A 14551-nucleotide genomic window follows, 5' to 3' on the forward strand; every position below is an offset into this window, starting at 1 on the left:
GCTGCGCATTAGCAGAGGGGCGAATGCTCTCCATATTCAGCTAATGGCATAGATTATCTAAGGATACGGCCAGAGGTGGTTCGGCAGGGACAGTCTCTGATCCAGATTTCTAGTGGTCATTAAGTCCGGCTAGTCCGGTGCTACCCGCTATGTGTGTGTATGCGTGTCTTATCTTACATTGGATAGGACAGATTGCTTGCGTAGAGGAGGACATAGTCATTTCTTATTAGTGTCCTCTCAACGTGTATGGTGCTAATGTCCAGTGAAACGTTTGTACTAAAGTTCACATATCTTAACTTAAACAGTTCCTCTGGTTGTGTTGTAATAGTATTCGCCGTCATCCTGAATGTTATGGAATGTTTGTGTGTGTGTATGACTACTGTATGATGAAAATTTCTGTAAAATTATCGCAAATGATTGGATAAGAGGTGTGAATGGAAGAGAGAGAATTGCGTGCAGACGACGGAATGTTTGTTGAAAGCAACAGTCTGGAACTATTTAGGAAGTCGCAATTTATTTTTAAGTCGTTTGACATCCTGTAAATTAATTTATTTTTCTACAGCTACATGTCTGCATTCTACCTAGAAGTCGTAAGATGTTCAAGTCAAGATTGTTTTGTTTTTAAAAAAAGTTTTGTTTCCACCATTTATTTATCAGTAGCGATCGAATTTCTATTTTATCAGTTGATAAATCACCAATCAATAGAGTAAAACTGAATGTCCGTGATATTCCGAGTAGCCAAGTAAAAAAACAAGTGTAGTTATAGCTTTATTAATGGCTGTTATTATTGCAGAATAAAAAGATCAGCAAGTGAAGCCAGTCTGCTTTGAATTATAGAACACCTCATGCAATTTTAAATCAGTAGTAACTCTGAAGAAAATCGTTCAGTGTAACTGGTGAAGCAAGGAATACACTTCATGCATTGACAATGGTTGAAATCCACAATTATAGGTGTCTATAATTTAATTAAAAGCCTGTCAAGTCTTATATTGTAGACAGTGATGTGAATGAACATTCCATGATCGCGCTACTTCTGCAGTCTGAAGTTTTACGCTTTCAAAGTCATGTCTCAAATGGCTTACTTCATTTAATTGATGACACTATCCAGAAGACTCAGAGATGTATGAAGACTTTACCGCTGAGCATCCAACATATTTGATTAACTTTGGCTGCGCTTATGTATTCGTAGTTGACAATAAGTAGAACAGCCAAAGTATCTCATTTTTTATTTACCCTGACTGGTGCTTTTTTTTCTTCTGCTCCTGTCTGTCTAAGATCTGTACCTTTATATTTCTGTATCCACTCATCTCACAGTTCGCTGTTTAATACTTTGTCATACCATTGTAGCTTCAAGAAAGAACGTGGATTGATCACACCCAGTTAAAAAAAATAACGAACAGAGCTAGACTGACCTTAGTTTGGAACTCCATAGGGCATGGACGTAAAGGAAGACCAAAGAAACAGAGCTAGACTGACCTTAGTTTGGAACTCCATAGGGCATGGACGTAAAGGAAGACCAAAGAAACAGAGCTAGACTGACCTTAGTTTGGAACTCCATAGGGCATGGACGTAAAGGAAGACCAAAAAGAACGTGGCGAGGCTGTGTACTAGATTAACTAGATGAAGCTGAGAGGACAGGAAATAGCTGGGAAGCCATTTAAAAAAAAACTGCTTGGTCTTTTCCCTTTGGAGAACACAAAATAATATATGTTAACATCTTCAGCACATTAAAATATGTGCATCGTTTGGCTTGTAGGACTCAATGTTGAGTTATTGTTGAGTGTCCTATAAATAAAACTCGCTCTATTGAATTTCAAAAGCGCCCATATTGATATGCTGTGAGCAAGCAAAAAAAAGTACATTTATTATGCACTAAATTAAAGAAATTAGTAACTTTTTGAACGCTACTGATGGCTGCAAATTGCACAGAAAGGTAATTGTTCTGTCCACTTAGAATTTCAGCTTGATCCGAGCTTGGGTGTCGGAGAAATAACGTGTACAAACTTTTTAACAGACAGACATAGTGAGTTGATATGATCTTTGTAAAAACATTTGTAATCGCACAGATCTATTATTGTTACAAATTAAATTTTTTTAAAAGTATTGTTGTAACTCTAGGGTAGGCACTCAACGTAAAGGCAGGCAACACAACACAGTGTAACAGGAAATAAAGACAGGTGTTTATTCACTAGAACAAACACATAGCATCCTTCAGCTTCCTCAGAGTCTTACTACTAAGTATACCAGTCCTTTGCTACTTAACCCGAATGTGGACCAACGACAGCCTTCCCCGCTTCGCTCCAGGTCCTTACTACAACCTTCAGGCAGCACAAAAGTTGGCCTCTTAGTTTCCCAAACATTCAGACTCTTCACAATCCCTGATGCACTGTTCTTCTCTCCATTCTAGTGTCTTCCTGTTTACGTTCACTAGTGCGCTAGTGCGCACCTCAAGCACTGGTGCAAGGCAGGGTTACAACACTTCCCCCACCTTAGTCTTTTCGTCCCGAAAAGAAACATGTTCACGGTTGGTCAGTGCAGGTGGAGGTCGGTCAGTGGGAGTCTCAGATTGAATGGAGCGAGCTCCCCACAAAGCCATCCACACTGCTCTCTGCAGGTGCCGCTTTCTCCTTCTCCAGTTGATCTGCCTTTGGTTAAGGGGGCGTCGTTTTCGTTGTCTGGCCTTTCTCTGTCAGCACCGACGGCAGCTTCATGGCCGGAAGAGAGGCAGTGGATGTCAAGGCGGTGGTCATCAAGACCATTGGTCTTACACATTGCTCCAGCACGCTTTCTCGATGCACCGTAGGCCCCCAGGAGGCCAGGTTGTCAAACTTGTCATAATCTTCAAGCGTGTCCGAAAGACATGTCTGTGGGGCACGTGGGCAACGTCCTATGTGCACAAGTCCATCTTCAGCACCACCATCAGCGCCTCTCTTGCTGCTACTGGTATCAGGACAAACGTCGGTTTGGTCAAGACTTTTTTGGCAGGTCTTCTGGTGATCATACTCTCCCCTCGAGGCGGCCCCGTCAGCACAGTTCTTATTGAACGTCTGGGTGCAGGCAGGAATCACGATGACATGATCAGATCTGTGCTCAGTGCTGTCACAACAAATGTCAGGATTCTTGTCGTAGGAGCCAAGCTTGCACGGCTCGCTTTTACAGTCATAGCCAACACTAGCATCAACGGCGTCTCCGTTGAGTAGCGGATTGTTTATACCTGTCGACATGGTAGCTATCTGGTCATCGGTCTTGCTCATCACGGTATCAAACGATTCATCAGTCTTGTTCAGCGTGGTACTGATACCTATCTCTTTAATCATGGTACGGATCTGCTCGTTGACCTCTTTCAGCACGGCACTCATGAGTTCTTTGATATCTGGTTCTATCTCAAACAGGTAGGTCTCTTGATCCTCCCTTGCATCAACCAGGTTCTGTCTAAGATTGGCTCTCATCTTCTCTTTGTCCCAGAAGATCCTCAGCTCCCTGGCTCGGAGCTCCTCTTTTAACTGTTTACAGCTAAGTTCATCTAGCTTCCTAAGCTTTGTCATTCTTATCCTTTTGTTGAGCTGCCTAAATCCCACTTCTGACACCAGCACAAAAGTTGGCCTCTTAGTTTCCCAAACATTCAGACTCTTCACAATCCCTGATGCACTGTTCTTCTCTCCATTCTAGTGTCTTCCTGTTTACGTTCACTAGTGCGCTAGTGCGCACCTCAAGCACTGGTGCAAGGCAGGGTTACAACAGTATTTTTAAAAATATTTTCTTGTTCTTTTCTTTTATACTTGACCTACCCAGTGCCGACTGCTGGAAGATATTCTCTCTGCCATGACCCAGTACACTGCCTAACCGGCTTCTGAAATATAATAACACCTAGCGTCATGCAGGTTTGCTTCCGGGTTGGGGGGTCACAAGTTCTCTAGTCTTGACTTTATGATTTGATCACATTAGTTTGAACAAATATACTTGCAGCATTAACACTAGTTTTCTTTGGCCAAAGTTTTGTTGAGAATACTCACTGTCACACACACACGCAGTTAAACTTACCTAAGACAATAAAAAAAAAGAGATATCTATTACGACTTTTAGCAGGTTTTAGGTTAATGTGATGTCATTCAATGACTAAAAACTAAAGACACATTTTTATTTAAATATTTTGCAAAAGAAAAAAAAAAGATTATCGATGTTTTGACATTTCAAGCCGCACAATATTAATATAAGAAAAAGATACAGAGAGAGTGAGAGAGAGAGAGAGAGAGAGAGAGAGAAATTAAATCGACTTTACGATTACCAAAAAAAAAAGGCAGTAACGTAATAGATAATTAACATTAATAATAAATAACATAATTAAGATCAATCCCAATACTCAGAGCATATAGAATGTTTTCTAGTGTCACCAGAAAGATTGTTAGGGTAAATCCGATGTCTTCATACGAGAACTAAACATAAAAGGTCTTGGTGTTCTATGTGGTGTTTTATGTGTGACAATCACACGCAGAGTAAACCTTGTCTTGTATAAAACATTATTGGCATTTTGTAACAAGATACTTTGAAAAGTTTACGTCTCGCGAACTTTGGTATTTGTCTGAGTGAAATTTGATCTCTTTTTAATTATATGTGTCTTGGTATGTATTAACCAGTTCTCCCCCTTTGTTCTTGGTGTCAAGTTAATTCCCTTCTTTAAACTGTGTTATTCATAAAGGGTAATAGTTGGAACATGGAACTATACTAATGGAACACCAGCTTCGAGTTTTTTACAAAGACAAAGAGAGTCGAAGTGCCGTCGCGCATCTTTTTTCGCGCACCATACCAATTTGAAAAATCGATGAGGATGCCAAAGAAGAAATTTACTCCGAGAGCCACTTGGATTGACCTTCATTGAGAGTAAAACTTCCCCACACTATATTTTATTAGATCTGTAAAAACTTTATCCATTTTCTGACTATCTGATAAAATAGATACAATTTCCCTGAATAAGAGATCGTCACAAAAGTTATTTTTTTCGATCACCCTATAAAATGCCACTTATTTTCCAAAAAATAGAATCTAAATTCCGAAAATACAATCTTTCAGTGTTTCTGTGTTTGGTTTATTTACACTAAATCTGGATGAAGACCTGTCTACCGTTCCGCTAAATGCGTATTTGTTACGATATACTAAATTGCACGAAATAAAAATAGGAGGCCTAATACAGTTTTGACACTCCAAGCTACGCATTTCTAATCGTTTTTTTATTATTATCGAAAGGACTAGGCTATAGGCATACACGTCTCGTGGGAAACAAAGAAAAAGTTAATCTTGATAATATTATAGCCTAAATAAAATGACCAAAAAAAAAAACAAAACAAAAAACAACTATAGCCTAATCTAAAATGAAATAGATCTAGAGCTAGATTTTCTTGGACGAATGATATAAAATAAGTATAAATAATAAGTCATATGAATCTGATAGATCTAAAACAAATACTGATAGAGTCATTCATTAATTAATTATTAGAATTACTTGACTACCAACTGGGTTTTTTTATTGCCAAAATACAATGTATTTTATGTGCATTTATTAAAAACAACAACCAAAAATTAAGCGTTTGACGCAACTAGATCTAATATTAGTAATATATAGATTCTAGTTCTATATCTAGATCCAGAAAGCTACTTCTCTAATTCAGTTTTCTAGTTTAATTCTAGTTAGATCTAGATGTCTAGACCAGTAGATCTAAATCTAGCCAGGGTTTTTGTCATGGAATAGATTTATAAAACTTCAGCCACCTACTGATCACGATATGACAGATAGTCTGAGATAGGCCTACTCTCTCTACTACAACTACATCTAGATCTAGTACTAGTAGATCACTACATTTGACTAGATGATTACTAGATCACAGTAAAATTCAATGTGTACTTCCGACTTTAGCTCAACAAACAAGTCTACTTCAAAGTATAGATCTACTAGTAAAGTCACAAAGTGTAAAGGATCATTATATATTCACATAAAAAAAAATATAGGCCTAAAGTCACTAATTTGACTAATCAGTAATCTAAATTGTTGTTTTTTTTAAATGGCAAGTGTTATTGATGACTTCTGACTTGTAAACCAGTTGCAGAGATTCTAGTTTTTATTTTGATGACATGTTACGATATATCAATGATATTTAGATAAACGCAAGTACCTAGTGGAACAGACAGAAGGACCATTTAATATAAGGCAAAGAAGTAAGATGTTTATAATCCATCAAACTCACAGAGGACTTGTCATTTGTGACGGCATTTCATGCATTTACAGAAGCTACAAACTATTCTACAAAAATGATAGGCTTGTCTTTGATTCCGAAGACTTATGAGGAATGCTATGTTTCCAGTGGCTACTCAGCCCCAGCTGTGACCTACATATTATGCCACACTGAGCACAGGCATAACCATTGTCCACCTGTGGTAGAATCAGTTGTTTTTTTCTTTTTGCCGTCTACCCTCGGCAATTAATTTTTATTGGTGTATACCACACCTTTGTAAGTGACCTCCAGCTGTCTCATTCTGAAGCTGTATGCAACCAGGTGCTCTCTTATTCTATGTCAGTTAAAGCAAGTTGGCGCCTTAGCTTGTCTTTAAAGCATTTCTGTGGTACCTCTTTATGTGCATATGACATGTTAGGCAAATAGGTTTTGCCTATCGGAAGGCCATTTCGGAATATATAGGTGTTTAAAATGAAACTCCAAACATCTGGACTTCCATTAACCAAGAAAATAAGCTTAGGATTCAAAGAGACGACACTGGCATTTCAGCTAAGACAATCAGTAAAATTAATAGCAACTTTAATTGCAGTCCACCAAACAAGATAAAAAGAAACAAGTGTGGCTTCAATAGCATTGATGATATTTAGTTTACTTTTATCTCATTTACTAGTATTACTATTTCATTGACTAAGGTTTTTTATTGTCAAATATGCATAAGTACATGTACTAGTTCCTGCAATTTGATGAAAAATAATAATTAAATTGTGTGTAGTCTATATACAAATGTTTATAAGAGATCACAGCTTCTAAAACTTAATTTACTTAATTTCAAAACTATGATTTTGTGTTCTGACTCTACTCTAAATAAATTATATTTTATTTTAAGAATGCAAAGTTGGAAATTCTGTTCTGATGAAAAAAAATTATTAAAATAAAGTAGATGTTTATGGTTTCTTTGTATTTATTTTTAAATTATTTATTCATTAAAAATTAATTGTTCATTAACATTTACTTGAAGTAAAGATCAAAAACACAAATTCAATACATGATTAGCTCTCAATTCATGCAGATCACAGCCCATCACTTAAATGTATTTACTGTCAATTCTACACACTATTCATTTCAAAATGTTGCTTTAAATTGTTATATGACACAATCAAAGTACTGGTACCTCACATTGATGTAGGCCTAAAGCACCTGAAATAATGACAAATTTTCATTCAATAACTTGTACTGTCATTTATTATCAGACGTGTTAAAACTAATGACCTGTATCGTCATCATTGGCCTCCTTCAGTCGTAGAAAGACTAAGGTTTCATCTCAGAGCACACTTGCTCATGTGGCTGTGGAGCCCTATTTTGGAGACACTCCCGTCCACAGATAGCACAGGTTAAGGTGGCTTTTGCTTCGGTGGTAGAGGAGCTGGCCGTTTTTCGGACTGTACGTTTTTCTTCCTGAGCTGAGACCTATGTACTTTCACTGTCCATAGCTTTCTTGGTCACTGTCTCTCCATCTGTTGCGGTCTAAAGCTATGTCTTCCCAATTGTCAGTATTGATGTTCACTGATTTGAGGTCACGTTTTATTACATCTATGTAATGGAAGTGGGGGCGACCAGTTTTTCTTGTGTCAGTAGTGTGTTAAAACTAATGACCTGTATATATAATTTATTAAGCAGGAGCATCAACAAATCTTGAACAATAATTGTCTACAGAAAAACTTTATTCTTATCCAAACAATATACATTTACAATGTATTTAAGCAAGTTAATTTATATTATACAAATCTATATGGCCTAAAGATTATAGCGTATTTTGATGTGTGAATACCAAGTTACATTATTACATGAAAATAGTGTACTCATTTTTTAAATATTCTGGGTAATAAAAATAAAAAACTAATGATACAATAAAATTGAAGCATTAGTCAAAAAAAGAAAAATTTCACTCAAGATCTATGTGAACTCTGCTTGAAAAAAATCAATTTGAAATTAATTTTAAAAAAAATTATGGTTCTTTAGTCAATGGAATGATAGCAGCAATTATTTAACGATTTCATGATTATCCATTCATTTCAATATACTTATAACTGAAAAATAATTCATAAGGTTTAGATAAAACCATTTGAAATAATGATGATAATTTTTTTCTTAATTTGCTTAATTCAAATCTAATATAAACAAGATTTCCTCTGTCAAGAAACTTATGAGGGAACAACATGCATGTTCTTCTCAGTAAGTTTTGCAAAGGGAATTAAGAATATTTAATTGATGTTGCTTTTTTTTTTGCCAACATTTTAAACCTTAGCACCAGGTTTTAGTTTTAAGGAGAATGCACCATATTTTATATGTTAACTTTTGTTAGATTCTTATTTTAATTTTAAAAAAGTAAAATTTCCCTTACCACTCATCTACTGCACTCCCTCTTGTTTTAATGGGGCTCAGATTAATAGTTTTCAAGTACAATATCAAACAGATTTAAAGATATACTAAATCCAAACCTGTTGGCTGAATGACAGGATATACATAAATATGTATACAGCTTACAATATTATATATATATCTTAAATTAAAATTGGTCCAAGACTTTTATTTTGCAACATGATGGGATTTTCCTTTCTGATGGTGCTATGCAGGAGTCCAAGAATCTCATCTTTTCTCATAACAGAAAGTTATCTAGTTATACAAATAAATAAAAGGATTTAAAAAAAAATAAAAAAATATGTGTGACATATGTGTTGACCATGCTAAACGTATATGTTATTAATTATAGTTATATAATTTTGCCATTCTAAAAATAGTCTGTACCTAAAAGGAGCTACTGCGTTAATGTGTAGACATGGCCCTGACCTTAATAGTTATGAATTATTACTATAGGTGAAGGCAGATGTTCAGTTAATTTGATGCACATTGAACTAATCTAAAAGCAACTATAACATATATTATGATTTACATTTTCATGGAAAACTAGTTTTTCAAAAATACAAGTACTTCAGCTTATGAGAAAAGTACATGGGAAAAATTGCAGTACCTTACCTTTAAGAGGTGCAACCAATCATTGACTTTTCAGGAATGCATGCCTTTTTCTTGCATTTCCAAACATAACTGTAATTATACAATTAGGCATATTGGTTAATTTCTTTTGAAAACATTAAAATTAAAAAATAATATTATTAAATTGAAAACGTTGTTGTATCAAACATACAAATTATCAGACAATTTTGCCTAATTTCATCAAACAGTTTATTGTAAAGGAATGGCCTGCACAACAGCCAAGGTATATTAGGCATTCATGAAAGATGAATGTGCTTAAGAGTGTTATAAATTAAAAAAAAAAACTAGAGAAAAATGTTAAATTCCATCCCAGATATTTGGATGTTGCTTGACCATGAAAATCACACAATTCATAAAACATCTATTAGATAACTAAAATAAAAATTGTATAGTAGTACTTACATTAAATATTGAATGGATGCCCAGAGAGTAGAAATAGTATAAGTATGATCCTTGAGCCATTCTGGTACATCATCAGAACTGGTTGCCATGGTTCTACTTGTTAATAACTGAAACATTACAAACATTTTTTTTTATTTATAATTTATCACAGACTAGAATAGAAATGTTGCCAGGAAAAATACCAATGGTTAGAATACACCTGATGCTACTTTTGTAGCCTTATTACTGGTTAAAATGCACCAAAACTTCATTAATTAAATCTGATAAGAAACATATATGTATCACACAAGTTCAAGTTTATCAGAGTGTCATAGCAAATAATTAACTAGATATGTGAGTTTTATATTAAAGTACTGAATTTCAGGGGATAGATCCAACTTGACACCACATCATTTATTATTTCATGAACTCCTGGGTATGGCATGGAAACTATTATTTAATATATATGGGGTGTAGGCAAGGCATGGATTATAAATTGTCTTGTATAGATTAGATTGGGTAAAACTGCCAATCGAAGGTAACTTTTACTGATAGATCTGGATCAGTTATAAATTTATGGGACCTAGGCCTGCATAAATTTTATCTTTTATTTATATATTTTATGTACATATATAACTAGTCTAGAATCTATAATTATATCTTAATAATAATTTTTGTAGATGTCATATAATATCTAACATATTAAGTATAGATCAGTAGATTTAGAATTTTAGCTAGTGGAATATTTTTATATCCTAATCTGAACTGGATCTATATATCTAGAATTTAGATCAGTAGATTTAGTATTTTAAGGTAGTAAAAACTTTTATATTCTAAATCTAAACTGGATCTAGATCTAATTATTCTAGAAGCTTAGATCTAGAAGACTAGTTGTCAAGATTTGACTACACTATGGCTAATGCACTAGCTTAGTAGGCCTACTAGATAGATCAAGAGACATAGTACTAATAGACTCGTCTTGCCTCGTTGGGCCTCTCAAATCAGCTACATACTTTAGAGACAATTTAGGAAGGTGAATATCGATCCAATTCAAAGATCTACAATCTACATGTTAGAGTCTAGCTAGAGATGCTAGATCTAGACAATCTAGTCTAGAAGGCTTATCAATAAAAAATAAAATCAATCATTTCTAAAGTTTGTAAAATTATATGTAGATCTAATCTATCTATTTATAATATAATAAAAATCTATGTCTACTTTTTAAATATTTAAAATGATATGGCTGATGATATTAATTATTTTAATTGAGACATTGACATACTGTCACAAAATAATTAGATCTTATACTAACTCATAGACTCATACCGTATTGTATTAAACCTTCGAGTTTACATTCCACTATCTTGACTTGACTATATTGACTAAATAAAGGGCACTATGATTATAGATGTAGATTATTATCTATGATGATGATGTTTATCAACTGGTAGATCTATAAGTAGTATCGTCACTTTAAGTATAATCAGTATAACCACTGCATTCGTTTCATTCACTGTCTCAGCTGTATCAATAATCGTGTGAATGTGATGTCTAGATTTAGATAGAATTGATAGATTATAGATCTACTATTAAAAAGTATTAACTATACTAACTATAGTGTCTATACTATAGTATAGCCAGTATGACTCGTATGAGTATACTCATAAGTATAGCTATACAGACTAGATGATCGATAGATCTAGACTCGATCTATTCTATAATAAATATTCATATTGACAATTATTGATCTCATGTATGGTCTAGATCTAGATAAAATAGAGTGGATCTCATGACTGTCTACATTAGATCTATTGATTTTTTTTTAAAACGTTAAATAAATCTAGACCTTAGTCTTTAACTTTAGTCTAGGTGTTGTAGATCTATATTATTCTAGATATTATACAAGAGATAAAGAGATCTACATCTAGATCAATATAAGTTTCGGTTTTTAAAAAATTCGCATTCGAAATTTTAAATACCCAGATTTAAGTATTTATATACCCATATTGGTAGGTCCGAGTTAATCATTTATTATATCTATTAAAGCATGTCTATATAAAAGATTATTATTTTAAAAATATATTATTATATAAAAGATATAGTTATGAATATTTACTTTAAAAAATTAAACAAAATGAATTTTTCACTTTTGCCAATTAACACTCTGGCTAGCAAAAAGGATGACTCCTCAAAACTGTGAAAAGACGATAACTGCATGAGTTGGTTTGGAATTGTATTTTGTAAGACTAATTTTCAAACATATCCTTCATGAGAGAGAACGAAAAAAGGTTGTCAAAAAAAAAAAGCTGGCTGGACTACGCAAATAATGGACCAGCCTCTCTCTCTTGATATCTTGTTAAGAACATTGGTGACCGGGAAAAGTGGATGGTTTGGTTGCGCGGGACAGATGATAAAAATGACATGTACATAAAAAAAATTCCAGATTTTGTGTAAAATACCCAAATGAGGAAGTACTGGAAACACCTATTTTAACGAAGTGGCCTTAAAAAAAAATCTTTTGTGACGATCCATTATTCAGGGAAATTGTATCTATTTTATCAGATAGTCAGAAAATGGATAAAGTTTTTACAGATCTAATAAAATATAGTGTGGGGAAGTTTTACTCTCAATGAAGGTCAATCCAAGTGGCTCTCGGAGTAAATTTCTTCTTTGGCATCCTCATCGATTTTTCAAATTGGTATGGTGCGCGAAAACAGATGCGCGACGGCACTCTGATCATAAAATCTCGAAGCTGGTGTTCCATTAGTATAGTTCCATGGTTGGAATAGGATACAGATGGAATGGCCTTTGTACAAGATTTAGGTAGCAAGCTTAAATAAGGAATGGATCTTGTTTAGGGCAAAAGCTAGGGCGTGTACGTTATGAAGAATGAAAAGATTGACTAAAGACTTTGAAAAAAAAAAAAAAAAAAACTAACAGAAATAACAATAGTCTGATATCAGAGTAAGGTAGCAGTAGAGGGTGGTTGTTGATATATAGTCATCGCGAGTTTGTAAGCCCAGACCACAAGTTCACCTAAACCGTTGTGGGCGTATTTGATTTCTTAACGCAGAACTGGAAGACAATTTGAATATACTTTTAAAAAGACAAATGAACACACGTTTTATTTACATTATATACACACAGCTTTCAACTTCACTGTAGAGTGTAGACGTAGAGAGCAAGGGAGACCATCACCTCTGACCTGTGGGCTGTAGAGAATAAAGGAATAAATAACTGAAATTCAATATACATTATAAACATACTATTCCGTTCTGATTGTAAAATATTTGTTGACAATTTAGTTAACAATTCCTACCGTTAGCCTACACAATTCTTCGTATGGTTAAAAGTTCCTTGTAAACTCAATAAAATCATTTATTTATTTCAAGTTCAAATTTCGCACGGCGCGGTGGCTCAGCGGTGTAAAGAGCTTGGTTCCCCGGTTCGAATCCTGGTGAAGACAGGTATTTTAAATTTCGGGATCTTTGGGCGCCTCTAAACCCACCCTACTCTAATGGTTACTCGACATTAGTTGGGGAAAGGCAAAGTTGGTTGTGCTGGCCACATGACACCCTCGTTAACCGTGGTCCACAGAAACGTCATCAGCCTTATAGATCGCAACGTATGAAAAGGGGAACTAACATTTCGCACATAGTGTAGCTGGATGGCTCAGATGTAGAGCGTCGCATTAATAACGCAAACATTGAGTTCAATGCGCATACTGCCAAATTTTATTTTAAAAAAATGTTGGATGTATTATTTGAACATAAATTTCTAGGAAAATCTTTTGAGCCGTTTTCGAGATCCGCGTCCATGTTCCACCCTTTTGCCTTTTTTAAAAAATGTTTTTACATTTCATCTTTTCAGGTAGCAAAATCGTAATCAGGTCCAAAAACAAAAGGGTGGAACCTGGTTGGATGGAGACAGTTCTTAAAAACGACTCTAACGATTTTCATAGAAATTTGACAGTTGATGTCTATCTTTGGGAAAAAAGAATTAATAGCGTCTTCTAAGTCAGGATCTATAGGACCATCATTAGAACTTTATAAACTTTGAGTAGATTTATGTATTAAATAATGACTTTTTTTGTGGGGAAGGGGGGAGCAATGGGGGCGGGATAAAAGATGTTCCATATTTTTTAAAAAATCTGTCATTCATTAGTTATTAAGAACAAAATAATCGCTCTTACAAAGGTTGGTCAACTGTTTAATGGAGAAATGGTCTTTTTCTACATATTTTACATGATGAATTTGCAAGCTGAATAGAGGAATTGCATAAATATATTACTTGTTTCTCAATATTTCTATTTTAAACTTCCCATCACTTAACTTCAGATGTATCAATTCACCTTTTTGGAATTATCTTTATCTATTTGTTTACATAACTATTTACATGTTCGGTTTTTAGCGGCCCCCGTTTACATCGCAAAACCTAGGAGAATCCAATACCACGATATTTTAGGTCATAATTAAAAATAGATTCTCCCTTTTTAATCTAGGTCACAATAGTCTTCCCTGTTAATCTATGTCCTAATCGATTCAACCTGTTTATCTAGGTAAAGGAGTGCAGCTGATACAGAAGAAGAAGACACTGTACCCCAAGTGGAACTCCTGCTTTGACGCCCATCTGTACGAAGGACGTACCATCCAGATGATCGTCATGGAGAAGCCCAACAAGAACATGGGGGAGATCAGCATAGGCGTGAAGGCGTTGGCAGACAAATGCAACGGCGGAGTCAATAGTGGGCCTATATGGGTAAGTATTTAGCCCCCCCCCCTTTTTTTTAAAGCCTGATTTAGGTACTATAAAGTTGAAACGCCCTTGTACCTAAGTGATGACATGTCTGGCGGCTATTTCAGTACAAGGACCTAAAGATTTGTAACATTCTTTTC

The 14551-nt window shown here is 34.8% G+C and overlaps 1 protein-coding gene and 1 long non-coding RNA gene across 6 annotated transcripts in view; one reads left to right on the forward strand and one right to left on the reverse strand.

The window, feature by feature from the left end:
• The window catches only part of LOC106052518 (protein kinase C delta type-like), a 134580-nt gene that overhangs the window by 70623 nt on the left and 49406 nt on the right, over positions 1-14551 (forward strand). For both annotated transcript variants that reach the window (XM_056025844.1, XM_056025843.1), the window contains exon 3: positions 14215-14414. In XM_056025844.1, the coding sequence (XP_055881819.1) occupies positions 14215-14414 (200 nt within the window). The remainder of the gene's footprint in view (positions 1-14214; positions 14415-14551) is intronic.
• Positions 6256-12367, reverse strand: LOC129925714 (uncharacterized). 4 transcript variants are annotated; one of them, XR_008777439.1, is made up of 5 exons: positions 11773-12367; positions 10983-11207; positions 9678-9784; positions 9258-9326; positions 6256-8897 (listed from the first exon to the last, which is right to left on the reverse strand). It is a non-coding gene; the product is annotated as an uncharacterized LOC129925714 (long non-coding RNA). The 4 variants fall into 4 exon arrangements; XR_008777440.1 differs by lacking the exon at positions 11773-12367 and adding an exon at positions 11503-11547; XR_008777441.1 differs by lacking the exon at positions 11773-12367 and having other exon boundaries at positions 9253-9326; positions 10983-11329.

Source organism: Biomphalaria glabrata, chromosome 4, assembly GCF_947242115.1.
Source record: "Biomphalaria glabrata chromosome 4, xgBioGlab47.1, whole genome shotgun sequence".
In the NCBI taxonomy this organism is placed as follows: domain Eukaryota; kingdom Metazoa; phylum Mollusca; class Gastropoda; family Planorbidae; genus Biomphalaria; species Biomphalaria glabrata.